General features: G+C 43.2%; 2 protein-coding genes across 2 annotated transcripts in view; both read left to right on the plus strand.

The window, feature by feature from the left end:
- Positions 1-1,977: 1,977 nt before the first annotated feature.
- LOC107389283 (carbohydrate sulfotransferase 5) lies at positions 1,978-8,481 on the plus strand. Its single transcript, XM_015965347.3, has 2 exons — positions 1,978-2,043; positions 7,013-8,481. Exon 2 carries the CDS (start codon positions 7,015-7,017, stop codon positions 8,167-8,169), a length of 1,155 nt encoding a protein of 384 aa, XP_015820833.3. The 5' UTR covers positions 1,978-2,043; positions 7,013-7,014; the 3' UTR covers positions 8,170-8,481.
- A 2,350-nt stretch (positions 8,482-10,831) lies between these two features.
- spire2 (spire-type actin nucleation factor 2) overlaps positions 10,832-27,645 on the plus strand; it is a 29,196-nt gene continuing 12,382 nt past the window's right edge. Inside the window, exons 1-5 of the mRNA XM_015965348.3 lie at positions 10,832-11,328; positions 17,661-17,704; positions 19,029-19,409; positions 21,131-21,211; positions 21,328-21,492. Of these exons, the coding sequence (XP_015820834.1) occupies positions 11,031-11,328; positions 17,661-17,704; positions 19,029-19,409; positions 21,131-21,211; positions 21,328-21,492 (969 nt within the window). The 5' untranslated portion in view covers positions 10,832-11,030. The remainder of the gene's footprint in view (positions 11,329-17,660; positions 17,705-19,028; positions 19,410-21,130; positions 21,212-21,327; positions 21,493-27,645) is intronic.

Raw genomic sequence — 27,645 nt, forward strand, 5'->3', positions numbered from 1 at the left:
CCCCTTCCTTTGTGCCTCCTGGTGTCCTCCAACCCTCTCTAGATTCCCTCTTGTGTCCCTTTGTTCCCCCAGCTCCTCTTGTGCTCTCTTAGCGCCCTCATGTGTCCTTGTCTGCATCCCTGTTATGTGTCTTATGTTGTAGCCCTTTGGCGCCCTCTTGTGTCATTTTTCGGTGTGTCAGTTTAGTGTCTGATATCTTTTACTGTTTCCTCCCATGTCAGCTCCAGCCTCGTTGTCCCCAGCTCAGTGTGTGTATGTGCTATGTCCTCCTCCAGCTAGTTTGTGTGGGTCCTTCTCTCTGTCTTTAGGAAATTGTTGTTTAGTTTTGTGTTAAGGTATTTGCCATCCTCTGTTTCTGTTTTCCCCATTGAGTTGATTAGTGTCACCTGCCTTCCCTCCAGCAGCTCACCCCACACACCTGCTTCCTGTTTCCCTGATTGCTCCTCCCAGTGTATTTAAGCCCTGTCTGTCTCTGTGTTCTTGTCTGTCCATTAATGTTTGTTTGTTGTTCTTGTCAGTCTTGTTCCTGTTCCTAGCAGCCAGTGTTCCAGTGTCTCTAGTCCTCTAGTGGTTTTTATTACTCAGTCAAGAGTATTAGATTTTTGGGTTTTGGCTCCCTGCCTGTGGACTATTCCTAAATAAAGGATTTATTTTTCATCATCTACCTCCTGCTTTGTTCATCTGGTTTTCTGCATTTTGGGTCCTACACATCCTACCACATCAAATCGTGACAGCCTTGGGATAAGATGGGGAGGAGAGGAGGAAAAAAAGCGTGTGCACTCTCCAAGAGCTGGAAGAAATCATAAATCCATAGAATATACAAAAGTGAAAGAATCACCTTATGTTTTTCTCATTCTCACATTGTTTCATTGTATGTTTTAATCTAATATAAAAATTTTTAGATGACATGTTTTTGCTCAGTTGCAAGGGAGCGTAGGAATGAGATAAACATCATGGTGGAAGTCTGACTGATCCGTTGAAGGTTTGAAACTTCCTCAGGATCCACTGATTTCCCTCTTTCTTGTTCACTTTCTCTCTTTCTTAACATTTTTTAATCACAAAAGCCTATTTTTGCTCATTTTAAATATATTTTTAAACATTTTCTAAATGCTTTTTTTTATTTTTACATTTTTTGTTTTTGTGATTTTTATCTTGAGAGGCGCTTTAGAAATGATATTTTCTTCTTCTTCTTCTTGAACAACGATATGTCAGTGCCAAACATTTGTGGACTGATGCACTCTTTCTTCCACCGTGGGGCAGTACTAGTCAGCTGATGGCCTGGTTCCTTCACCTCGGTCCCTATTTCAGGAGGTTGCTGGACTTGATGGTTTGGCGTTGATAAAAAATAAACTTAATGACAGACAGACATGTTGTGGGATCAGCCAAAATTTAAACACTTCAAAATGAAGAAATCGAAAATGACTTTTCATAAGGATTATTTAGTTCTCCCTGAGCATTAAAATCTGTTATATGGAGTCTAAGAAATAAAATAGTTATTGTTGGCAAAAGATTTGGTATTGAATTTGGTTTCATTCCTTTAATATGTATTATGGTATTTTAACCGATGCATGAAATTCATAACCTTCCTCAGGTTAATGAAGCTCAAATAAGCCAAAAGGAAACTTCTGCTGCATGAATCCAAATCGTCTGACATCCTGAACAAATGCCTCCAGAACAACAATAAAACCTGTCATTTGTTCCACTTGGACTTCTGAGGGACCATTAATGAGTCTGAGTCTTTATATTTAGAAACCTTATTTCATAAGCATCCTCTGTGTGTCTAGGTTATTTAGTATTGAGTTTGTCTAACCTCCCGTCTTTGTCACCACCCACTTTGAGCTTTGGCCAGTCAGACACTGCTTTATGTTTCAGCCAGTCAATAAAAAATATTCAAGAATCTGGGCAAGCAGCATTTTCTTCACTCTGATTGGTTAGTTACTGTTGAGTTATGTCATACGTTGTCTTTTTTAGTGGATCTGTAAATCCCTTTTCTGCCAAAAGCTCCTGGGCAAGTGGTGTTAACTGACTAAAGCAGGTGTAAAGGTAAGAAATCATTATTATTATTATTATTATTATTATTTTAATTGTTATTTTGTTTTCTGAAGCTGAAAGTGTATAAAATCACTGACGATTCATAATTTTAGCCACTAAGAAGTTGTATTCTTTTTACAATTTATATATATTGGGCTGCATGGTGGCGCAGTGGTTAGCACTGTTGCCTCGCAGCACGAAGGTCGCAGGTATAAAACTCGGCTGCGGCCTTTCTGTGTGGAGCTGCGTGTTCTCCCCATGCCTGCGTGGGTTTCCTCCGGGTACTCCGGTTTCCCCCACAGATCACAACACGCCCTATAGGTTGTAAAAATTGTATGTCGCTTTGGATAAAAGCGTCTGCGAAATGAATAAAAACATATTGTGGGTTCGACTCCACAGTCGGGTCATACCAAAGACTCCCTGCTTGACACTCAGCATTAAAGGGGTTGAATTGGGGGGTTAAACCAGCAAATAGTACCCAAGCGTAGCCGTGTCTGCAGCGGACCGCTCCCCCGGGGAATGGGTCAAATGCGGAGAACAAATTTCACCAGTGTGTGAAGACTAAAGGTTACATGCTGCTAACATTAACTTTAGAAGTGTATCTAACTTTTTAAAACAGTCGTACTGGTAAGAAAGTTCAGTAATAAACAGCACAAGGGTAAAATTGTCTATAGCACATTTTTAAATAAAAAAAACATAATAAAATGGAATTTATGAAGATGTGGTCTTGGAATCGACCCATTAGAAAGATCAGTTTTATGGTTAGCAGTGTAATGTCCAGAAAGGGTCATCTTTCATCTACGGTTTGACCTCTTCAGTATCCGGTCACCCACAGACACAAGTCCACTATTCGAGTGGAGCTGCTGCTCGGTCTTCTACAAGCCAGAGATTCTGCAGTGCGTGTTGACACGGAGATTGTCAACACAGTGTTCCCAAGCAAAGCTCTCTTCTGATGAGACTGCAGGATTTCAAACTCTGAATAAAGAATAAACTTTTATAATGAGGGTTAGGGTACTGAATGATTAAATGAAATACGTAAATAATCATATGATTGAATGAACAATAATGGTGTCGTGCTGAGTTGGGGGAGGTTAGGACCCAAGATGCAGGAACCAGGATGACACGAGGCAGGAGCAGTGAAAACGTAACATCCTTTATTAGGAGCGATGGTCCAAAGGAAATCCAAAGTGGCAGGAAGCCAAAAACGAAAATCCAAAAATCCAAGTATGAAAAACCAAGAGACCTAGAGGGGGGTGAGACAACGCTGACACAAACAATGGACCAGCAACACACTGTGACGCAGACAGGGTTTTATACACAGGGGCTGGGTGATTGGGAGAACGAGGAGCAGGTGCGTGGGGAGAGATTGGTGAGATTAATTAACTAAATGGGAAGGGAAAACCAAGCAGAGGGAATAAACCTTAACCTATGAATCTCTAAATAATCTCTAAATAAATAAACCTGAAAGACTGAGGGCACAGGAGAACCAAAGATAAATAAGTAATGACCTGAGGAGTGAGGGAGACAAATTAACAAGTGGAGAAGGAAAACACACACAAAAGGAGACTAATAAAAGGAAAAGCTGAACCTATAAAAACTACAGAGGGGTGACTAGGGGAGACCTGAGGGAAACCGGGAGTGAGCTGGGGACAAAAGGGGGCACCGAAGACTCAGGCCCTGTCCACACGTAGCCGGGGATCTGCCAAAACGTAGATATTTTTCTACGTTTTGGCCTGTCATCCACACGAAAACGGAGTTTTTTCACACGAAAACAGATCTTTTTAAAAACTCCGGCCATAGTGAAGATCTGCGTTTTCTCCGTTTTGGGTGTCTGCGTGTGGACGGACAAAACCGGAGTTTTAAGGTCCGCAACGTCACTTCCACGACAAAAAATGCTGACATCACGTGTGCGACCTGTGTTTACACTAGCCGACAGCATGGATACCCTCAGAGCTGCGCTCACTTTATCAATTGTCCAAGCGCTTTCTGCTTGTTTGTTTTTGCAAGCGGAATTACTGCTCCTTGCGGAAGACCACAGACGAAGGACGAGGTTAAGAACGGGGGAAGTACTGCCGCCTACAGGTCTGGCATGTCCTTAACAACGTATTTATCCGGGTACGTGTGGACAGAGTTTTTTTTAAACGAGGTGGTGTGGATGCAAGTTTTTGGAGGGACGGATATTCGTTTAGAAAAAAAACCGGCTACGTGTGGACTAGGCCTGAGGAGGGATGCACACAAGGAGACACATGAGGGAAACCTAGAGAGGGATGGAGAACATAAGGGGACACATGAGGGAGACGCAGAACGCAGACCATGACAAACGGTTGAATAATGATAATGATTTGGTTAATCTGTGCCTAAATCAATGAAGTTGAAATGAATATTATTATTACACTGAAATATTTTTATGTTATGATCAGTAATGTCTGATATGAGACGTTAATCATGATCTACACTCGTACAGACGTGCGTATCTTCCTGACACAAAGCTACAGTAATGTCATGACACACTGAGATTTTCTTATCCATGAAATCAGCGTCTTTTATCTGGAGAAGGAGTGTTTCCGAGGTTTGTCTGGTAAAACCTCCTTAACATGTTGTGATTTGCCAGAAAATCATAACATAGGAATTAGTAAAACTGAGATCACTTCCCGAGTTTTTCTGTTCAGTTCGTTGAGCTGAGGTGAGTTTTTGAGCAGAACTTCGGAGTGCCCAATCCGGAGGAAACCTCTTTGAACCATCAAAGCTTTTGACAAGCTGCCAAACCTGTTTGCACGCTGCAACGCTGACACAGCTTCGACTCCTTGAGAGTCGTCTTTGACGCAACACCTTCCTGAAACCAAACAGAAACAAGAAATGAAGTGAGCCTAAAAGAAAGTATTGTTAGGTGCTGTGATGAGCTGTGACTAACCACAAGAATGAACACTCCTTCAGGAAGCCACTCAGCAGGTTTTTCAGATCTTTTAAAGACCATGAGTCTTTTTACCCAGAGCATAACCTAGTGGGACCAAACTTTGCCATGTGAGGGAACAAGAGAACTGACATGAGAATCCAGGGTGAGAGCTGGGTCAAAGGTCACACCAAGATTCCTGACAGAGGGTTTGGTGTGAGAAGCAAGCTGACCAAGAGAGTCTCTGACTTTGGGGACCAGCTTGTCTGGGACAGAGATGAGGATCTCAGCCTTGTCATCATTCAGCTGTAGAAAGTTCCCAGCCAACCAGCTTTTAAGAGTCTAAGTAGGTGTGCAACTGCTGCAGCTTAAGCCTAATTATTACTTCTCCGTCTACGTGGGTGCGGAGACATGCAATGACTGTTGCAAGGGGTGACTAGCCTTTCTGGAAGGGTGGCTGGACAGCTCCCTGGTGGGGTTTTTCGGGCACGTCCAACTGGGAGGAGACCTAAAGGAAGACCCAGGACACGTTGGAGCGACTATGTCACTTGGTTGGCCAGGGAACACCTCGGGATCCCCCTGGAGGAGCTGGCCCAAGTGGCTGGGGAGAGGAAAGTCTGGACAAAAATGGATGGATGGATGGATGGATGGATGGACGGACGGATGGACGGAAGGATGGATGGATGGATGGATGGATGGATGGATGGATGGATGGATGGATGGATGGATGGACGGACGGACGGACGGACGGACGGACGGACGGAAGGATGGAAGGATGGATGGATGGATGGATGGATGGATGGATGGACGGACGGACGGAAGGATGGATGGATGGATGGATGGATGGATGGATGGATGGACGGACGGAAGGATGGATGGATGGATGGATGGATGGATGGATGGATGGATGGATGGACGGACGGACGGACGGACGGACGGAAGGATGGATGGATGGATGGATGGATGGATGGACGGACGGACGGACGGAAGGATGGATGGATGGATGGATGGATGGATGGATGGATGGATGGACGGACGGACGGACGGAAGGATAGATGGATGGATGGATGGACGGACGGACGGAAGGATGGATGGATGGATGGATGGATGGATGGATGGATGGATGGATGGACGGACGGACGGACGGACGGAAGGATGGAAGGATGGATGGATGGATGGATGGATGGATGGATGGATGGATGGATGGATGGACGGACGGAAGGATGGATGGATGGATGGATGGATGGATGGATGGATGGATGGATGGATGGATGGATGGATGGATGGATGGATGGACGGACGGACGGACGGACGGACGGAAGGATGGATGGATGGATGGACGGAAGGATGGATGGATGGATGGATGGATGGATGGACGGACGGACGGACGGACAGAAGGATGGATGGATGGATGGATGGATGGATGGATGGACGGACGGACGGACGGACGGACGGGAGGATGGATGGATGGATGGATGGACGGACGGACGGACGGAAGGATGGATGGATGGATGGATGGATGGATGGATGGATGGATGGATGGATGGATGGATGGACGGACGGACGGAAGGATGGATGGATGGATGGATGGATGGATGGATGGATGGATGGACGGACGGACGGAAGGACGGAAGGATGGATGGATGGATGGACGGACGGACGGAGGGAGGGAGGGAGGGATGGACGGACGGACGGAGGGAGGGAGGGATGGACGGACGGACGGAAGGACGGACGGAAGGATGGAAGGATGGATGGATGGATGGATGGATGGATGGATGGATGGATGGATGGATGGATGGAAAACAAATCAGATGGATTTAAATGTTAGTTCAGTTGGATATATCTAAAAATGAAGTGATGAAACGGGCGCAGACTAAAGCGATGGTTCCCGCTAACGTTTAGTTTTCATCTGAATATTCAGCTCCTCATTCCACATAAACTGACTAAATAATCTACCAACACTATAATATTCTGTCAAATATCACACAGATAACTCTGAACTCACCTAGAAAAAGATTTAGTGTTGAATAAAAGAACGCATTAGATCTTAGATTCTAAACCACACTTTACCTTTTGTGTTTCTGTCCACAGCCATGAATTTTTGCTACAGAGCAAAGCTCAACACCTTTCTTCTGCTGCTGGTACTGCTGGGGGGAGCACTTCTCCTGTTCAACAGCAGGAACCTTCCCCAAAGTCCTCACAACGCTCCCCTCCCAGGAAGAAAAGTTCACGTCTTGTTGCTGTCGTCGTGGCGATCAGGTTCGTCCTTCCTGGGTCAGGTTTTCAGTCAGCACCCGTCTGTTTTCTATCTGATGGAGCCCGGTTGGCACGTGTGGACCAGAGTGCAGAAATCTGGAGCCCGGCTCCTCCGGATGGCTGTGAGGGATTGTCTCCGGAGTCTCTACCAGTGTGACTTCTCAGTGATGGATGCCTATCTCCCAGAAAACCACCGTGTTTCCTCCTTGTTTATGTGGTACCAGAGTCGAGCTCTGTGCTCGCCGCCCGCCTGTTCTGTCAGAGCCATCAATGAAGTTAAGTGTCGTCAGAAATGTGACGCTCGAGGTCTGCAGAAGGCGGAGCAGGCCTGCAGCACATACAGTCACGTGGTGTTAAAAGAAACCCGACTGTTTGAGCTGGAGTCCCTTTATCCTCTTCTGCAAGACCCCAACCTGGATCTCCGCATCGTTCATCTGGTCCGGGACCCACGGGCCGTGATGCGGTCAAGAGAGGAGTCCGCTAGAGTCTTAGCAAAAGACACGGCAACAGCTCTGGAACAACAAAACATACCGAACGTTGAAGCTCAGTTCAAAGTGATGCAGGAGATCTGCCGGAGCCACGTTGGCATTTACGAAAGGGCCATCCTGAAACCACCTCCATTTCTAAGAGGCCGCTACAAACTGGTTCGCTATGAAGACGTGGTACACAACCCACAGAAGGAGGTCAATGAAATTTATGACTTTGTTGGTTTGAAGATGACTCCAGAGATGAGTGACTGGATCTACCAGAAGACCCATGGAAAAGGAAAAGGGACGGTGAAGGAGGCTTTTCAAGTTGTGTCTAGAAACGCTACCCAGGTCTCTGAGGCGTGGCGCACCATGCTGCCTCACTTGAAGGTCAAACGTGTTCAGGAAGTGTGTAAAGAGGCCATGTCGCTGCTGGGCTACAGGACAGTCCAAAATAATAAGGAGCAGAACAATCTAGACATAGATCTGTTAGTTCCACGGGAGCCACATCAGTTCAAGTGGTAACCAGCAGAGAAACGCCCCAAAGGTCAAAGAAAGAACCACCTGCTTCGTGGAGTAGAGCCTCCGCTCACCACAAGGTGGATTTCTATGGACACAAATGCTGCATTTCCAGTAAATTCACGTACACGTTGTCATTTTACACAGTTCAACTGAGAAAGAACTCCAACTTCACAGCAAAACCAGTTTCTGCTTCTGCAGACAGATTTGACAACTGCAGTTTCAGACATGATGGATGTGAAGTTTTGTTCCATAAGCAGCGGTCTGACCTCCCGATCCTGCACATTTATAAAATGTTTTTATTAAACCAGTACAAAACAAATAGTTAGAATTTCCTTTTTTCTTTTATTATTTTCTTCTTCTGCGGTTGTTATCTGTTCCTTAATTTTTGCTTTTTAATCTGCTTTTATTGTCTTTGTTCTCAAATTACTTTTTAGGATCTCTTGTTTACACAACTTTTGTGAGAGATTTTTTTTTTGTTTCCCGTGTGGCTGCTTGGCGTGTGAATGTGTGTGTGTGAATGGATGAATGCTTTGTGAAGAGCTTTAGACTCCTCTGACCCACGAAGGCAGAAAGACAAGTGCAGGTTATTTGCTTTCTAAGAATCATCCTGCATATTGTTCTGAACTGCGCCCACACGCATGCCTAACATTTGTTGAAAACTGAGGCCAGGTGTGCGTCAGAGCAGCAACAGCTTTAGCCGTATGTCACGTCAGCAGTAGCGCATTTTTATTAAAGGCAGATTAATGTGGTTTGAAAAAATCATTGTGGTTATACAATCCTTATATAAAGACAATCAGCCGAAATATCAAACTTTCAGGCAGTGTAGAAAAAAATACGTCAAACAGGAAGGACAACCAGGAGAAGACAGCACCCTTCAGCAGCACAGACACACATTTTCAACAGGTTTCATGGAAAACTGCCTTGCTCAACAGCTTTTCCCACGGAAACACATCTCAAAAGCAATCACAGGTGTTAAAGAACGTTCTCTGCTTAAAGAGCATTGCTATGACTGTGAAACTGTCACACCTGCAGTCATTGTTTAAGTAGATTGACACAAAGTTTTGATTTGAAAAGTTCTTTCACAATGATAAATGTTCTCAAGTTGTTTTTCCTCGGGAAGTGAAATTCCGCGTGTCACTTTGAAATAAAACTAGATTGTCATTACTTCTCAGAGCTTCATCAGCGGCTGCAATGGAATGAGACTGTGCCAGCTTCTGCAGCTTTGGCTTTGTGGTTTCTTTAAATACGCACATTTGAAATGTGTTTATTTTCCCTTATTCATAAGGAGTATATTAACAAATCAACCACTCTAAGAAAGAAATGTATTTTTTGCGATTTTTATTTAATTTGTTTGGTGCAAAAGTGGGTTATAATGTATTGTCAATTTATAATATTTTAAAAATATCTTGATATTAAGGTAATAAAATGTGTGATAATAAATTATATTGTTTCATTCAAACTCCTGCATAGGCTATGAATTATAATTTAAATAGTTTAGCTGATTTTTGTTTGTAATTTTTGTCACTTTAGTGCTGTCACGTTCTGATTAGGAGGAGTAGGACCCAATATGCAGAGCACCAGACGATATGAGGCAGGAGTTGATATAAAGTAAAAAATCCTTTTATTGTAGGATGAACCAAAATAAATCCAGAGGCATGGAGCCCAAAATCCAGAAATCCAAAAGCAGGAGAACAAAAGCTCAATTAGAGCACAAACTGGGGACTAGACAGGAAGCTCACACAGAGCACCAAAGAACAACGCTGACAAACAACAATGGACCGACAAGAACAATGAGACAATGAGGGCTTATATAGACTGGGAGGAGCAATTAGGGAAACAGGAAGCAGGTGTGTGGAGTGAGGCTGGAGGGAAGGCAGGTGACAACAGTTATCTGGATGGGGAAGAGAACCAGTGGAGGGCAGATAAACCTGACACTATATAAAACACAAAACTAAACCTAAAGACTAAGGGAAGGGCTCACACAAACACATACTGACACACACAAACTCATACACACGTACAATGAACTGGGGAACAAAAGGCTGGGGCTACAACTTAAGACACACAACAGAGATGCAGACAAAGAACACATGAGGGCGCTATGAGAACACAAAAGGAGAACCTGGAGTGGGAACTGGAGGAGCTGGGGAACAAAGGGACACAGAACATGACAAGTGCGTGCCTACATACAAATAAGCTCAACCAAGATGGCCAATCATTTCCCTTATCCTGGGAAACGATAGCCGGTGGACAGGTTTTTTCCTTCCCCTGAAGACCTGTCTGTTGAAATGGTTTTACAGAGCAGCTCTGACAAAAATCCAGAAATCATGAGCTAGGATTGTCTCTCTGACAGAAGCAAAAAGCAACAAGCGTCTTCCTTTTAAAAAGTTTTTACTCACTCATTTCAATTCACAAACCGAAAACACAATAAATAAATTAATTAAAATATAAATAATTAAGTAAGTAAATTTACTTTAAACTGCCGACATCTTTTTTCTTTATTTGTGAAGTTGTCTGATAACAAGACTCTTATATATATATATATATATATATATATATATATATATATATATATATATATATATATATATATATATATATATTGTATTTTAAAGAACATTTTCCAAAACGCCATGGAGTCATATGGGATCTAGTTATGGTTTGACATTTATTTTGTAACTTCACATCGCCTGCTGTTTTATTTTTGAAACCAGAAACCGGAAGTCCATGTTTCCGTCTGCTACCTTGACAACTTGTAACATAACGAGGCGCAGCTGCGGTACTCGAGACCGGGTCGAACAGCTCAGCACACAAATGGCCCCGGTGCTCGAGGAGTGAAGCATGGGCTCCGCGGCATCGCAGTCATGGCCGGATCCACCACCAGAACTACCGAGGACGGGGGTTCCCGTGTGACCGCCTCCACGGACCGCGCGGAGGTTCGGGACCTGGCCGAGCCCTGGGAGCTGTCCCTGGAGGAGGTGCTGAAGTCCTACGAGCAGCCCATCAACGAGGAGCAGGCATGGGCCGTGTGCTATCAGTGCTGCAGCGGACTCCGGGTGCCCCGCCCGCCGCCCGGGAGAGCCAGCCGGGTGAAGGACCCGTCCGCCATCCTCCTCCACAGAGATGGGACCGTTTCGTTACGGGAGGAACCCCGACGCGACGGTAGGACGGTTGCTCCAACTTCTCTCAGCTTTGATTGGTCTAAAAGCAAAGGTTTAATTCAACAGCGCTAGCTTCTTTTGTAAGTTTTCGCTTCAACTTTGACGTGTGCTAAACATGAAAGCTCACGTTTCTATTCGGCAAAGATCAACAACAAATGATCAGCTTGGTTTTATCTCAGGAACGAGTTTCCTTCAGCTACATCTACTGTTTCTGTGTGCCAGTTTCACTCTTTTAAAAGTGAACCGAGCTGTCAGGCTCAATGATATTAATGCGGAATTGAAGGGTCACTATCAGTGTCTCGAAAATACTTCAAATCCTGGTTAGTTTTTCAACAAGCTCAAAGTAAAAGCTGTTTCTTATTAAATTAAATAAATCCCACGTTGGGTTTGGCAGAGATGAACTAGAACTCCAGCGTCCTGCTGCATCCAGACCAACTTGGGTTTATTTACTGGGATTTTTTTTTTGAATAGGAGCACAGTTATTTTTACACAGAACATCTTTGTATCCGTTGATATAAATCGGTGTCTCCCTTCCAATGCCAGAGATGCCGGTAAATGATCAATTATTCAGAGGACAGCTTTAGCTGTGCTGGTGCAAGGACTGTTTTGGAGACTTCAAAGGATGAATGGAAGCCCAAAGGATTTCATGTAGTCTTCTTTTTATTTTATTGAATTCTCCATGACTGTACCATAAAAATCCTCCTGCGTTTGGATTGTTCATGACTCACTGCAGTCCTGGAACCTGCTTTATTTTTTATACTTGAGGACAAACTAGATGTGTCTTCAAATTGTGGCGCACTTATATCCACTTTTACTGCCTTAGGTGACTAATGTCTTAATTCCCTGAATCATTTTCTTTCTGTATTTTATTGTATAGTTGTAAATGTTTGAAGTATTTTTAATTGTGGTGTTGCCTCAGTAAAAACTTCAATTTTTGTCTTATTGACAAGTAGTCATAATAACTGGGTTTGTAGCGCCAAAGTCAGATTCACATTTAAGAATAAACATGTAGATTGTTATGATGATGCAAATTTTCCTCCCAAACTGGATCATAAATCAGAAAAATGCATTCCTTAAATAAATCCTAAACCATTTATATGCTTTAAAAATGTGAAGTCTTTGACATAACCCCATTAATTTATTAATTTTCTTTTAAGTCAGCTGTACATTCCTTGTTTTTCAAAAGAATTTTATTTCTTATTTTAGAGAGCTGAAACCAGAGGGGAGCAGGTGTGCTGGGATGAATACATTTGGGGAGCATTGTCTCCTTGGTGATGCTGTTTATTTATTTTTTATTCTTGTATTTTTTATGCTATTAGTTGAATATAATGTAGATTCTCTGTGATTTAGGGCACGGAAAATAGGATTTAATTCAGGAGAACTAGACTTTCGTGGTTTTTGGGATGCTCTCTTTAGAAAGGCAATATTAAAAGCAGCAACAGGATATTTTCTTTTCCTTTTCGCAGTTCATTTAATCTTAGAAGGACGCCTTTTGCACAGCTGAGGAAGAATAACAAATAATCAAATACTTTTAATGATGCAGAAAATAATCCACAGGTAAACTGAACCTTGCTGTGCAGGAATCAAATGAACGAAACACATTTTATTAGTCAGACAGATGAAATATTTAACAATTAAAACAGCATTCCAGCTGTCCAGGTTTCCTTTTTCCCATCGTCAGTCTGCTGTGAAATCACACATGACTGACCGTAAACACAGGCAGCTTTCGGATGCTGCTGACATCAGCTGTTCCACCGACTCTCCCTGCGAAGAGCACAAATCTGAGCGGAAACAGCCGCTGTAACGTGAACAAAGTGGAGGTGCTGCAGGAAGCTCCTCTGAGGACGAGCTGTTACGATGCCTTCATGAGAAGTGTTCATCAGCCCTCCACCATCTGGACCGCTCATCTTTTTCTGAATTTCATGGACAATCTTTATTTATTTATTTTTTGTGGCCAAAAGTACATTTGTGTTGGCAGATATTTTTGGTGACAGCTCATAACTCCTTCATTGATCCGCTCAAATGTTGAAACCAGTGTTCGGAGGAAGTGGATCCATCTTCTAGAAAATGTCTAAGACCTTTTTTAGAATCCAGGCTCCAAAACATTGGCTCATTTTCTAAAATCAATATTCATTTAATCCTTTTGCAATCATTTCAACACAACATTTCAATGAAATCTGTGTGATCTCCTGTTTTAACTCTGTAAGAGGACAGTAGTGCTTGTGCGGCGTGTGCAGGACTTTACGCCTTCTTAATACATTTATGACAGGTTATCTAATGGAAAAGTATCAAACTGCATTTATGACATCCTCACCGGTGCCCAAACCACCTCAACAGGCTCATTTTGATGTGGAGGAGCAGCAACTCCTCCTCCTGATGGTGGCTCCAGCCCAATTCACTAAATTATGGCATCATCACACCAGGGGTCTCATTTATCAAACATGGCGTAGAATCCTTACTAAAACCGTACTGAAGCTCAGCAAAAAAAATGAACTCACGCCAAGCGGGTTTGTGATCTATCAAACATGGAGGACGCACAGCTGCACGCAATCTCCGCTCCATAAATCAGAGACTAACGAGAATGTTTCTCAGCTGCTTTTTAGCCACATCCCGCCCTCACCACGCCCACTTACTGCCATAAATGGTCAATGCAAAGTGCCTTGTGGATCTCACACACATACATAAACCGGCTGTTGCAGCGCTCCGCCAACGTCGATGGTGACTGTAGATCAAGGAAGCGCCATTTCACAGAAGCAGAAGCTGAGGTACCTGTGGGTGAGGTGGAGACATGAAAGGAAGTGCTTTTGCAAAACAAATAAGAGAAAATCCACGGAGGGGCACAGCGTTACTGAAGCCGTCAATGCTGACTTCTTCAGAGAGATCTGTGGCGGATATAAAAAGAGTGGTCTAATTGGGATTTGAACCCCAGACTCCCAGGTGAAAGTCATGCACGCTAACCAGTCACCCAAACGGAGATCTCCCCTGTACAAGTAGCCAGGGCGCATGATCAGTCGGGTCACAGTGACAGGACACACACTGTCACAGACGCATGATGTTCTGTCTCAATCTGTCCCTCTGCTGATATTCTGCATTCCCTATTCTGGCTTCAGTGTGTGTGTGTGTGTGTGTGTGTGTGTGTGGGGGGGGGGGGGGGGTCTTGTTCTGTGTGAAAACGAAGCGGTGCTAGTGATAATGCTGCAGGATTTCTCTCAGCAGCAGCACTGCAGGTGCTCTCCATGTCCAACATGTGTGTAAGCCAGGTCCTTAGTCAACTTAAAGTTACGCACATTTTTCCGCTAAGTTTTCTTTCATAAATCCCAAAGTTTGCGTGGAAAGTTGCTTACGCAGTTTTCCGACCCCGTTTTGTGCGTAAGCAGGCTTGATAAATGAGGCCCCTGGTCTGTAGATTTGCAGTGTAATCATTTTGGTCATGACTATAAGAAAAAGCTGGAATGTAGGTTACTGGTAAGTTGACAGTATTACCTTAATGATTACCGTAATGGTATCGCTTAATCCACCCATCAACTAGAACTCCTCCACCCGGAGCAGTTCTGCATTTCCTACCCGGATATGACTATTCCCCTTTTCCAGAATGAGGACCATGGCCTTGGAGGTGATTTTAATCTCTCTTCTGCAATAGATTCACTCTTAATGAGGTGAAAAGTACAAAGGACAACTTAGTGGCACAACCTTTAAACCCAGCCTGCAGGCGTACGTAGATAAACATGAAATACAGTTCCATGCTATCTGTGAGAGGTTCATAGGCATCCCATAATCTTGGTGTATGTGTCAAATTCTGTCCAGAGATCATTTAAAGCAGAAGTCTGAGAGTGCAAACATCCGGAAACACTCTTTTAAAAAGCTGCAACAAGCACCGATACCTGTGGCTGTTTACTGAAATGGAAATGATGTAATAGAAAGTTAATTTGGCTAAAAGTTATTCTGCTGCTGCTGCTTTTTCCTTACTGCCTCCTTTGTTTGTCTCTTCTGTTTGTTTTATCACTCATGATCTTCTGAACCCAGTTTTTCTTGTCACTGTGGTTTCTCAGTCCTTATTTCCATGGCAACAGGAGGCAAATCCATGTTGGGAGAGGGTTTTGTGCCAACAAAGGTAGGAAGAGAGGGTGTCAGGCTTTCGAGGACAAAATATTTTCCATTATTATCCAGATTGACCCTCTGTGTAGCCATGAGCTAATGAGCGGGAGTTCTGCAGGGCGCAGCGACAGGAAGTCAGTCACACAACTCAGACGCTGACTGGGTTATCACCACTTGTTGGTTGGCTGGGAGACGCAGGTTGTATCTGTTTGTCGTTCTGCGGGACAGATGTTGGTTGTTTGAGTCATCTGTGTGGGCATGATGCGTTTGGACCACCAATACAGAATCTGTTTTTGGTCTGAAATTGATTTCTGACTCATCATATGATTTATAATTGATGTTTCGGGCACCATTTTCCCTTGTGTCTGCAGATGTGAGTTGGCCTAAACTTGCAGATATTCCAGTTATCTAATAAGAGTTTGCTCAAAAACTAATTAAAAGTTTGTTTTAAGCTTCTTGTTTTTGACAAACAAAGAGCAGCATCATGACAGCGGAGCTGTTCGCCTGCAGCTCAAACTAAAGAAATAATTAACTAAACACTCGGTTTAGCAGTTCTCTGTTTTCCTAAGCTGTCGGAGGCGTTTCTCATGCAGATTCCTGTCCTCTGTGTTTACGACTGAGTCTGTGGGAAAACCAGCAGCAGTATCATTGGTTTCGCTCTGACCCAGAATGTGTTACCAGAACCTGTCTGACGGGTTTCCATGGCTTCATCTCACCACTGCACTCCTGTGTGGTGGGAGTTGTAGTGGACCGTCTTTTGTTGCTGATGGAAGCAGCGTCTCCGTTCACACAGGAAACAGTGCAGGGCTTTGTCGGTCGCAGGCAGAGCTTCACGTCCTGCTGCACCTTGTTGTTGACAGCAGAGAGTTCTGCCCCCCCACCCCCACCAGACTTACACAGCAAAAACACAACTCACCGCCTGATAATCAGACTGCAGATAGTGCAGTTATACGGATAGGCTCGGCTGTCATACTGAAATCTACCTTTAAACAACAAGGCTATCTTCCTCTTTCAAAATAGGATGCATAAACCTTCACACAAATAATCAAAGGTATTTAACCTTGTAAATAATTTTGCCAGGTTTCAATAAATTGAGCAGGTTTAGAAGTTTTATTATTGTTGTTATTATTGAATTTCCCCTTTTTACCCGGCTGATTTCCCTCTTCTCTCTCCTCCCGGATCACCTCCTTTCTCCTGTTTCCCCTGTCTGCCCACTCTCCTGTTCCTCGGCTGTGAGAGCTGCTGATCGAGGAGTTTTGGCCCCCCCGGGTGTCGTTACTGACATCTGAGCCAGGAGAAAAGGTTGTTTCTCTCTCTCTCAGCCCCGCTAACTGGACTGCAGGACAAAAGCTCAAGTTCAGACTGGGACGTGTGGAAAAGCTGCAACAGTGAACAACTGCGGCAATAAGTCTAGTAAAAATAAAACCGTATGTAAATTAAAGACAACAGAGGTTACTGGACAAGAAAAATCACTATTATAGAAAAAGCTGCTGTCGTGGTTATTAGTTGATTTTAAAATGACAACAAATTGGTAAATTGCAGATTTAAAAACACTTTGCAGATTAGAAGTTAAATGAATACAGCTTATACTATATCCCTCCCTCCCGATCCTCCTCTTCCTCTTCCTTACAAAATAAAATACATGATGTTTCTGATGTTTATTCACTTGTGATGATCATGTAAACTTTAAACCCGTCTAGTAGTTCTTGTTTGTCTGAAGGTTGAAAGAAGTACATTTTTAACTTCGAGGCTTTTTCAGTTTAATTTGATATTTTTAGCCTCAGAGGTTAATTTTATTTCTTCTCACAGGTTTTGCTTTAGCTTACAACTCTTTGGAACCTTGTTGGTGCTAAAAAATAGTTTTATGTGTTCGTTTTGACAGAAATAGAGAGTCTGACTCATTAGCATTATTCATGAATAAATATGTGAGATGACTTAAGACTTTTGCACAAACAAGCCGTTTTATGGCACTTGCATTGATAGATGCATAGTTTTATCATACTTACGTTCTATTATTAAATACAGATTTTACGTCTCGGTGGCTGAAATACTTGATATAGAAGGGAATCTTATGGTACATTGCAAAAACAGTCATCAAAAATATTTTTTAATTTCTCTGAGATGTTTTTTCCTCAGTGGTTTGAATTATCAACAAAAGAAAAACAAAACTAATTCCATGGGGGGTAAGGTGTTCCTAACTATTTAACTGTGTTTCATGGTTTTGTTTTGTTTTCTCAGATTTCTCTGACGGGCCTCCTCTGCCTCCCATTGCAGAGAGACAGGTGAGGAATTCTGTTAAACTTCCTTCTTCCATCTCAGGAACGTTGCTAAGCTGAGTCCCATTCTGTCCCGCTCTGAACTTGAGACAGTTCTCCACACCTTCATCTCCTCACGCTTAGACTACTGTAACTCTCTTTTCACGTGTCTGAGCAGAACCTCCCTGAACCGTCTACAGGTGGTTCAGAACACCTGTGCTCGGCTTCTGACCAAGTCCTCCAAACACACCCACATCACCCCGCTTCTCCTCCAGCTTCACTGGCTGCCAGTCAACTTCAGGGTTCATTTCAAGATCCTGGTTCTGGTCTACAGGGCCTTACATGGACAAGCACCATCTTACATTGGTGATCTTCTTAGTCCCTACACCCCCAGCAGGTCCCTGAGGTCCAGTGATCAAAGCCTACTGGTTGTGCAGCACCAGGCTAAAGGTCAAAGGTGACAGATCATCTGCTGCTGTGGCCCCCAGACTCTGGACCTCTCTCCCCCTGAGCCTGAGATCAGTGGACTCAGTGGTCTCCTTTAAAAAGCAGCTGAAGACTCACCTGTTCAAGCTGGTTTTTGCGTGACCTTCATCACCCTCTCCTTGTTCTGTTCCTTTTCCTCCTTTCCCAGGATCCACTGATTTCCCTCTCTCCCATTCATTTGTTCTCTCTCTTTCCTTACTTTAATTTATTTCTAATTTTAAACATATTTTATCATTTTTTGAAACCTTTTTTTTATATTTACATTTTTTTTTGTTAGTTTTTATGAAGCACCTCGTGATTTTTATCTTGAGAGGCGCTATATAAAAGATTGTTTTCTTTCTTCCTTCTGGGATTTGCTTTAGTGAAACTTCATGTCTGTTTGCTGTTACACATATTTTTACTGTGCCTCAACGTAACAATAATTATGTATTAGCAGTATCTAGATACCAATGTTTGTATCTAAGTGCAGAAGATTTCACATTGTTATTTTAAAATAAGAAAGTTTGAACTCTGTAACAGAAATAGGTTGATTGCACAGATAGTTGTGGTATAAAAATCTGTTAAACAATAAAGTAGAACACGAATTTGACTAAAATTAACTGATATTTTACCCAAATTCGTTATAATTATCATCTTTGATCGTTTTGGTGTCTTTCGCAGCCTTTATTACAGCAGCTGAAGCTTTCTTTGATTTAATATTTGATATGAAATTTGTTTTGCTTTGTGCTTATGGTCAGTGAGATGGAATCTACCCAACATACCCAACAAATATCTACACCTGACTCTCTGTTTTCAAACGAATCTCATGTTGGGTTTCATTTTTGTACATCGGAAATAGACTCCTGCCTTTTTGCTTTTCTCCCAGCTGGTCCAGTCTCTCGGAGTGGCCATCTACCGAGCTCTGGACTGGGGACTGGACGACAGCGAGGAGCGGGAGCTTAGTCCGATGCTGGAGCACCTCATCGAGAGAATGGCCAGCGAAGACTCAGGTGAAGAGGGAACCAGCACTACTGGGAATGGCACCGCTGATGAGGGCTACAGCGGACAGGAGGAGGAGGAAGAGGAGGAGCAGGAAGAGGGAGCAACTGGGCTGGTTTGTACGTTCCATCAGGTGATGGTACTCTGTTCGTCTCGTCTGGCCAACCCGAGTCTGGCTCCTGTACACTACCAGGCCGTCTGCCGAGCTCTGTTTGTAGAGACGCTGGAGCTGCAGACCTTCCTGATTAAGATCCGAGACGCAAAGGAGGTACATGAAGTTCAGTCTCCTCACTCAGATCTGCTCCGTTTACCAAACTCAACCTAACACGATCAAATTAACATTCATGGAACAAAAATGGTCCATCTAAGTAGAGTTCATTAACAGAGCTGAACCTTAACAAATAGAATTACACACATTAAAATAAATGGCTTCCCACATTTTTTGTTTTTTCTTTTTCATGATTGTTTTTTCTTTTAAAGATGTGGAACACTGAAGAACCATTTTAAAATCTTATTTCTGTTTATAATGAGCCATTCTGTGTTTTCATTCAGGCTGAACATGAATCAATCAATCAAACTTTATTTGTATAGCACTCTTCATATACAAAAAATGCGGCACAAAGTGCTTTACAGGTTAAATTCACCCCACATAACCCATGATCCCATCATTTCCCCAAAAATATAAAAATTTATATGACAGTTACACCCCTCCCCCCAAAAAAATCCCACAACCCATTTCCTAAGGAACACGCACCCACACACACACGAACAACAAATACACACATGCACACACAAAACTTAAAAAATAAAATAAATAAATAAATCAATAAAATATCATAAGTAAACACTAGGCCGAATTCAGATGGGTTAGGTAACGAATGACACGCCATCAGGTGAGCCATCTGCCTCGGTAGTAGTCGATCGACGGCAGCAGCAAAGGACATGAAAATAGTCTCCTACACCTATCTCCTGAATTAGCTTCTGATAGAAAACAGACGGTGAAACTCTAGGATTATAAAATCCTGACAGATCTGCGTCACCCTGTCACCAACATTCATGGACTCACCCATCTGGACTCATGATGGGGAAGGCTGTTGTTGGTTTAGCGTCCAGGAAACAGCAGAGAACGTCTCAGCTAGTAGAAGCTAACCGTTTATTAGCATCCCCCCCCCCCCCCCCCCCCGGGCACAACTTACAAGGCATTCATTTCTACTAGAGACCACTGCAGATGTGATGATTAAACGAGTGAACCACACCTTTAAGTTGATATTTCTCTCTTTTACTGATGTTTATTTTTGCACAAGCAGCAACGGATGACAGAAGCATCAAAATTCACACATAAAAATTTCATAAAAATGCTTATTTTATAAAACAAAGCAAACAAAACCAGTGTGAAAGCAGCAATTCCTCCTCAGCTTTACTGTTCCCACTCTGAATGATGATGCCAGGGTTGTGTGTCGACATGAAGCAATTTGAATTGATTTGTTTGTTTTATAGTTCTCGTACTCATTATTTATCTTTGCCTGGCGTCTACTTGCTGTTTCCCAGCAGCTTAAAAGGTTTCTAAATATATGAAAGACACAACAATAAAGGACAGAACAAGGATGACACGACCATGAGCTGCACCTCTGCAGAGAATCGGATCATAAAACACGAGGGAGTTGGAGGGATTATCACAGATTTATAATTATAACATAGAAAGTCATTATACTGAGATAAAGAATCCTAATTATAAATACAAATTCCTAATTATGAAAAGCATGAGTAAAAGATACTAAATCATAATGATTAGATAATTGGTGTCTGTCTGTCATCTGCCAGGATTTGGCTTCATAATTTACAGTCGAATAAAAATATGCACAAATATTTTAAATGAACACAAACAGCTTGTTGTGTTGTATTAATTCTAATATGAGCAGACTAATAAAAAAAAAGTCTTTCTTGAGTGGAAAATCTCTCTTTCCTAAGAAAAGTATTTCTGTTTTCCAGATGCTGAAGAAGATTTCCAACGAGGAGTCTCTGGAGGACAGATCTACAGCCGAACTGGACACGCTGAAACATAAAGACTGGGTGAGACACGATGACACTCGTGTGACTGGAAGGACAATAAAACTAGTGTCTGACTAGAGGAGGCAGAGCCACACGCTCACAAATGCACGTGTGGCGGTGTTGTTGTTTAACACCAGGCTCGTCTGTGGGTGCAGCTGATGAAGGAGCTCAGGCAGGGGGTGAAGCTGAAGAAGGTCCAGGAGCAACCCTTCAACCCGCTGCCCACCGAGTTCAGCCTCACGCCGTTCGAGATGCTGATGCAGGACATCCGAGCTCGCAAGTTCCAGCTACGCAAAGTCATGGTGAGAGTCGTTCTGCAGCCGGGTCAGTCGTTTAAATCAACAGAATAAGGGCATGAAAAAAATAACAGCGGAATAAGCTGAACTACTTGGGTAATAAATTTAACTGAAAAATGTAAAATATCATGAAACATGGCTGCAGTTTACTTATTTATGGATCAATAAACAAGCGGGTGAATAATTTAAGAATAAAATAAATGACTCTTAATAAAATAAATGACTCTTAATGGAAGTGGCTTGAGGTTCGGGTGTCTGCTTTTTGCAGATGATGTGGTTCTGTTGGGTTCATCAGCGGTTCGCAGCCGTAGCGTGTTAAACTACATACTAGAATCAACACTGTCTGCTATCAGTCGTTAGAGTCCGAGAAAAGATCCAAACGAGTTCACAATGAAGCTTCTATTATATATAAATATCTAGGGTATCATATATTCGATAGAAGTTCATGTGCCAACGAGCTTGGTCTAGTTTTAATCCAAAGATTAATGTTTAATTTAAGATAATTAAGTTTTATAAATGGCCTGAATGGCCTGTATTTGATATAGCACCTTCTAGAGTCCTGGAACCCCCCAAGGCGCTTTACAACACAATCAGTCATTCATCCATTCACACACACATTCACACACTGGTGGTGATGAGCTACGATGTAGCCACAGCTGCCCTGGGGCGCACTCAGGCCCGGAGTGGCTAATCGGGAGGGTCTGGAGAATTCCCGGTGGGCCGCGCGATGTTTGGGCCGCATGGGGCCGGTGCTCTCGTTTTTGTTTTTTATCATTTTATTTTTATTTTTTGGTGCCGGTGTTCAGTCATGGCACTGAGGCCGCCGGGCTGATCACATACGCTCCTCCCGGCTGTCTCTGGCTGGCTCTACCTGCAGGCTGCAGCTCGTTTTTTTCCCCAGTATGCGCCTGTGCGCACCACGTGACCACGCAGTTGACGGAAAGATGGAAAGTAGAAAGAGCAAGGGTGGCGCGGAGAAGGCAAGAATTAAAAAGAGGAAAGCGTTGGTAACAGATGCAGCCAAGGCCGGATTAACCATATGGGCAACTGGGCAATTGACCAGGGCCCACGAACTCTAAGGGGCCCAGGGCAGCAAGCGCACGAGCAAAATACTGTAGGCATGTCTGTAATCTCCCGCATTATATTAAACTAGGGTGACCGTATGTCCGGTTTTCCCCGGACATGTCCACTTTTCACTCTCTGTCCGGGCGTCCGGACTGCGGGTTCTTGTATTGATGAAAATGTCCGGCTTTTCATCCAGGAGCAGGGATCGAATTATGGGGGAGCTGTATATCTTACACATCCAGGGGAGCCGGAAACAAGTTTTCTATCTATATTACATCATTTATGGACTCTTCTGAGCAGAGAGCACAAAGAGCGGCACAGCGCGTTATTGCGCAGCGATCCAGGCAGCTGCGTCCAGCGCACGGTCCATTCTCAAAGTGGCGCAACCAAAAAACTATAATTAGCACACGATCGTTCATGTCCGCACATATTCTCTATTTTCTGTCTTATTTGTGCCTGAAGCGCTCTGCTGCTGCGCAGCTCATCACCTGTGCTGCGCGGTGCTGCGGTGATTTCACCTCACTGACGCAGCATCGAAAGGCGCACTCCGCTTTGCGGTCAGGAGATCCATTTGATCTGCTCAAAAGTAACTGATGAGGTGAAAAAGTAAGAATCCTGGCAGCCGTTTTTTCTGGAGAGTTTAGAGGAGACGCAGGAAGACGAGAGACAGACAGGACAGGAAATAGTTCAATAAAAACAAGAAAACAAAACTAAGTGAAAAGTAAAATGTAGGTAGATTTATCTCCACTACAAGTTTTTACCAGTATAAAACAATAAGTTATACACATGTCATAGTTATACATCTGATACAATTCAAATCACCTTCAAAACTCAGTCACACACCCAGGGCCGTTTCAAGACATTTTGGGGGCCAAGGCAAAATGACCCCCCCACCCCCCACCCCATAACTGGGCTCCCCAGAAGCCTCTGTGTAATTGTTACCCTCTCCAGTATTGTTAGTTATCCAGTGTTTATAAAAGCTCCTCAGACATTACTGACATGTTCTAATATTATCAGATGAAATTGAAAGCCACTATTTGTGGATTCTCTGAAAGTTTCCATGGAGTGTGTGACAACTTATTTTATCATTGATCCTATCGTCTAATCTCACAGCTGAAACAAGCACCCTTAATAATCTGTGCACAGGAAGCGTACCGATGCTGTAGTAAAACAAAAGTTATAATAATTTATTATTATTAAAACCTTGTTGCAGCACTAAAGCAGAAAAATGAGATTTTGCAATACATATGCTAAATATTTACATATGAATTGTTTTAGAGCCCTTTTATTGGCAGAATCTGATATTAATTTAGTTCTTACAAGAAAATGGGTCCCAACGTGGTTTGTGTGGTGTTGCCATAGTGTGACGTCATAGGCACAGATCCCCTGTTCTCTTGTTTGGAAATGGAAATATGATCACCCTGTACTAAACAAACTGTCCACCCGGGCTTTTGTGCTGCACAGACGCTTCGCTGCCTATGACTAAACGTCAGTTGAGAGTCAGTCTCATGCAGACTGACCAATGAAGAGAGGGCCTCAAGTTAAGACCCTCTCCTCATTGGTCAGTCCACACAAGGTGGGTCAAAGGTTACTCTGAGCAGGTTACGTGATGTCAGGCATTCAAGCATTGAGTATATTTACTGCATATTACAGTAAAATATTCTGTATGTGACCATATTATGGTGATCCTTGGGTCGTGATGATGGGGCCCTTGAATATTGTTGCCCAGGGTACAACGAAGTCTTAATCTGGCCCTGGATGCAGCTAAATGTGCAAAAATGAGCACCTTTTTTTCTCAAACAAGCTTGCGGTCTTTAACTTCAAATGAAGATAAGACTGGTAAGGCAAGTCAAGATGTTAAACTTTACCGGCTGCAAATCACCATTCAAGTTAATTAAGCATCAATAATGAATTATATGGCATCATGACATAACGTTATGTAATATAATTTACAGTATGATGTGACTGATGCCACCAAACTGTCTTGTCAGAGTCAAACACAAGATCCTGTAGGCCTAATAAGCACCAGGCAGAAACCCACAATTCCAGAGCGGGCATGTACTGGTAGGATTACTTATTGAGTCAGTGAACTGAATATTATTGAAATTTATATGATGAAAACTATCCTGGCTCTATATGAAAGTGTTCTAAAATGCTAGATGATTCAGCATTGATCAGAAAGCATGTAAAAAAGGAAAATGAATGCTGAATTGTGACAATTTTCACACAATGTAGTGTCAGAAGAAGAGCCAGGAGCCAGCAGTGAGGGTATTGCTCCTGTTGGGATAGAAGGTGAGCCAACTCATGTGCAAACAAGCAAACATCAGTTTCATTATAATAATTTTAATGCCCAAATAATAGTAGTGACCTGATGTATTTCTGTTAGTAAATGCACAAAGCCCACAACAGATCGTTATTAGAATGAAAGTAAAATTAAATAAGCCTGCATATTTTGCCATAGAAAATATTTTAATTGGTTACAAAGATGTGTTTTCCATATCAAATGTGCCAAAGCTTTACAGATGATTATTTTAATTGTGTGCAGGTGAGTCTAGGGAAACTGGAAAAAGTGTGAAAGGGAGTGCTGAGTCATTTCATTTTAAAGGTTTGAAAATCTCAGAACAGCTGTTTGAACAGAATGTAGATTGCTATATTGTTAGAGAATGTGTTGTAAAGAACAATGTTGGAGATGTGCACTGATGTTCAAATAAACCTACATTGTAAAGCAACTCTTTCTTGCTTTACAAGAAAGAGTTGCTCTTTCTTGTAAAGCAACTCAACTCGTTCAACTCTTTCTTGCTTTACAATTACAAGGCTTTACCGAGTAGTGTGCTTTTGTAGACTATACATATAAAGTTCTAACATGATTTTAATAATAATTCGTTAAGTGGGCCGGTCTGGGGTTTGAAACTCCAGGGCTGAAAATGTGTCCCACTCCGGCCCTGGGCGCACTGACAGAGGCGAGGCTGCCGAGCACTGGCGCCACCGGTCCCTCCGACCACCACCAGCAGGCAAGGTGGGTTAAGTGTCTTGCCCAAGGACACAACGACAACGACAGACTGAGCGGGACTCGAACCTGCAACTTCCTATTACGGGGCGAGCTCTTAACTCCTGTGCCACCGTCGCATAGCAAAAGTTTATTTATTTGATCAGAAGTTAAGGGAATCTTTGCTTTTTCAATAACCAGAAATACACACCATTCTGTGTTTCATTTCAAAGAAGAGTCAAGTTTTTAAAGTTAAGAATTTATTACTAACACTTTTAAAAAATGACAATTTTTAACAGCTTTGATATTAAAACTTGTTTTAAAGGCAAACCTGTGGATGAATGGAAGCTAAAATGAAAATGTGAGTTTTTGGATGCGTGAAGGTTTCTTTCAGCGAGAGAAGCGTTCTGGGTGAAACGTTTTTGCAGCTAACTGAGTCGTTTCTTAGGGAGAACATCATACAGACGCAGTCTGTCAAAAGTGTCTACCTCAACCATCCAGGAGACCCCCTTTTGGATCCGAGATGTCAGGTGGAGATGGTTTCCTCCGGGCACGAGGCTGGTAGAAGGACCTTAGTGTGACTAAATCTGTCCTGAGATGTCTCCGTGGGTCACTCGACTGGTGGAACTATCAGCGTCTCAAAATCAACAACTCTGAAGGAGTTTTGCGTCAGCTGGTTATCGTTGCGTTTATTCTATCGGCGTGACAGAACAGCTTAGTGAAGACTTCAGGCGGCCGACCCTCGTCCTCTGAGATGGTTCCAGAACTGGACTTTAGCTGCAGAATTCGGTTTTAACAAAACCCTCAGAACACGCCCACTCAGCGTCAGAAAGCTTGGTCATGAGTTAAAGACGTGATGATTTTACCCTTCACCCTGGATGTCCCTTCTGAATGAGGCTGGTTACGTGCGAGATGACCTTCTGGTTTACTGAACACACGTAACCGATCATCAACAATAATCATTATTAACCCAAAGCATAATAAGTCATCTCAGTAATTAAAATACATTCATACTGAACCAACAGATTATTTATGACGATTGTAATAACAGTAATAAAGTCAAAAGTTTATTACAATTATTATTTAAAATTTTTATTGTGAACTTGAAGTGTCCTTCAGCCTGGGACGGAACAGCAGCAGATAAAGATGATTTTCAGCAGACATCACGGCTCCTGGCATGTTTAATCTGTGGGGCAAAGTTACAATCGACCCAGCTTGACCCAGCTGGGAAAATGTGACCTTCGTCACAAATTAGAGGTCATTCATGATGCTACACAGCAGAGTGTGAAGCAGCTGGGAAGAGAATCAGCTCCTCTAAATCCGAGACCATGGTCTTGAGTCGGAAAAGGGTAGACTGCCTTTTCCAGGTCAGGGATGAGGTCCTGCCCCAAGTGGAGGAGTTTAAGTATCTCGGGGTCTTCTCCATGAAAGAGGAAAAGCTCTCTTGGTCAGCTTGCTTGTCACACCAAACCCTCTGTCAGGAATCTTGGTGTGACCTTTGACCCAGCTCTCACCCTGGATTCTCATGTCAGTTCTCTTGTTCTTTCTTCCTTCTTCCATCTCAGGAACGTTGCTAAGCTGAGTCCCATTCTGTCCCGCTCTGAACTTGAGACAGTTCTCCACACCTTCATCTCCTCACGCTTAGACTACTGTAACTCTCTTTTCACGTGTCTGAGCAGAACCTCCCTGAACCGTCTACAGGTGGTTCAGAACGCCTGTGCTTAGCTTCTGACCAAGTCCTCCAAACACACCCACATCACCCCGCTTCTCCTCCAGCTTCACTGGCTGCCAGTCAACTTCAGGGTTCATTCCAAGATCCTGGTTCTGGTCTATAGGGCCTTACATGGACAAGCACCATCTTACATTGGTGATCTTCTTAGTCCCTACACCCCCAGCAGGTCCCTGAGGTCCAGTGACCAAAGCCTACTGGTTGTGCAGCACCAGGCTAAAGGTCAAAGGTGACAGATCATCTGCTGCTGTGGCCCCCAGACTCTGGACCTCTCTCCCCCTGAGCCTGAGATCAGTGGACTCAGTGGTCTCCTTTAAAAAGCAGCTGAAGACTCACTTGTTCAAGCTGGCTTTTGTATGACCTTCTTCACCTCTCTCTC

The sequence above is a fragment of the Nothobranchius furzeri genome, chromosome 4, assembly GCF_043380555.1.
Source record: "Nothobranchius furzeri strain GRZ-AD chromosome 4, NfurGRZ-RIMD1, whole genome shotgun sequence".
Taxonomy (NCBI): Eukaryota; Metazoa; Chordata; class Actinopteri; order Cyprinodontiformes; family Nothobranchiidae; genus Nothobranchius; species Nothobranchius furzeri.

Excerpts from the sequence above, each read along its gene's own strand:
- LOC107389283 (XM_015965347.3), top strand. The coding sequence starts at position 7,015 with ATGAATTTTTGCTACAGAGCAAAGCTCAACACCTTTCTTCTGCTGCTG.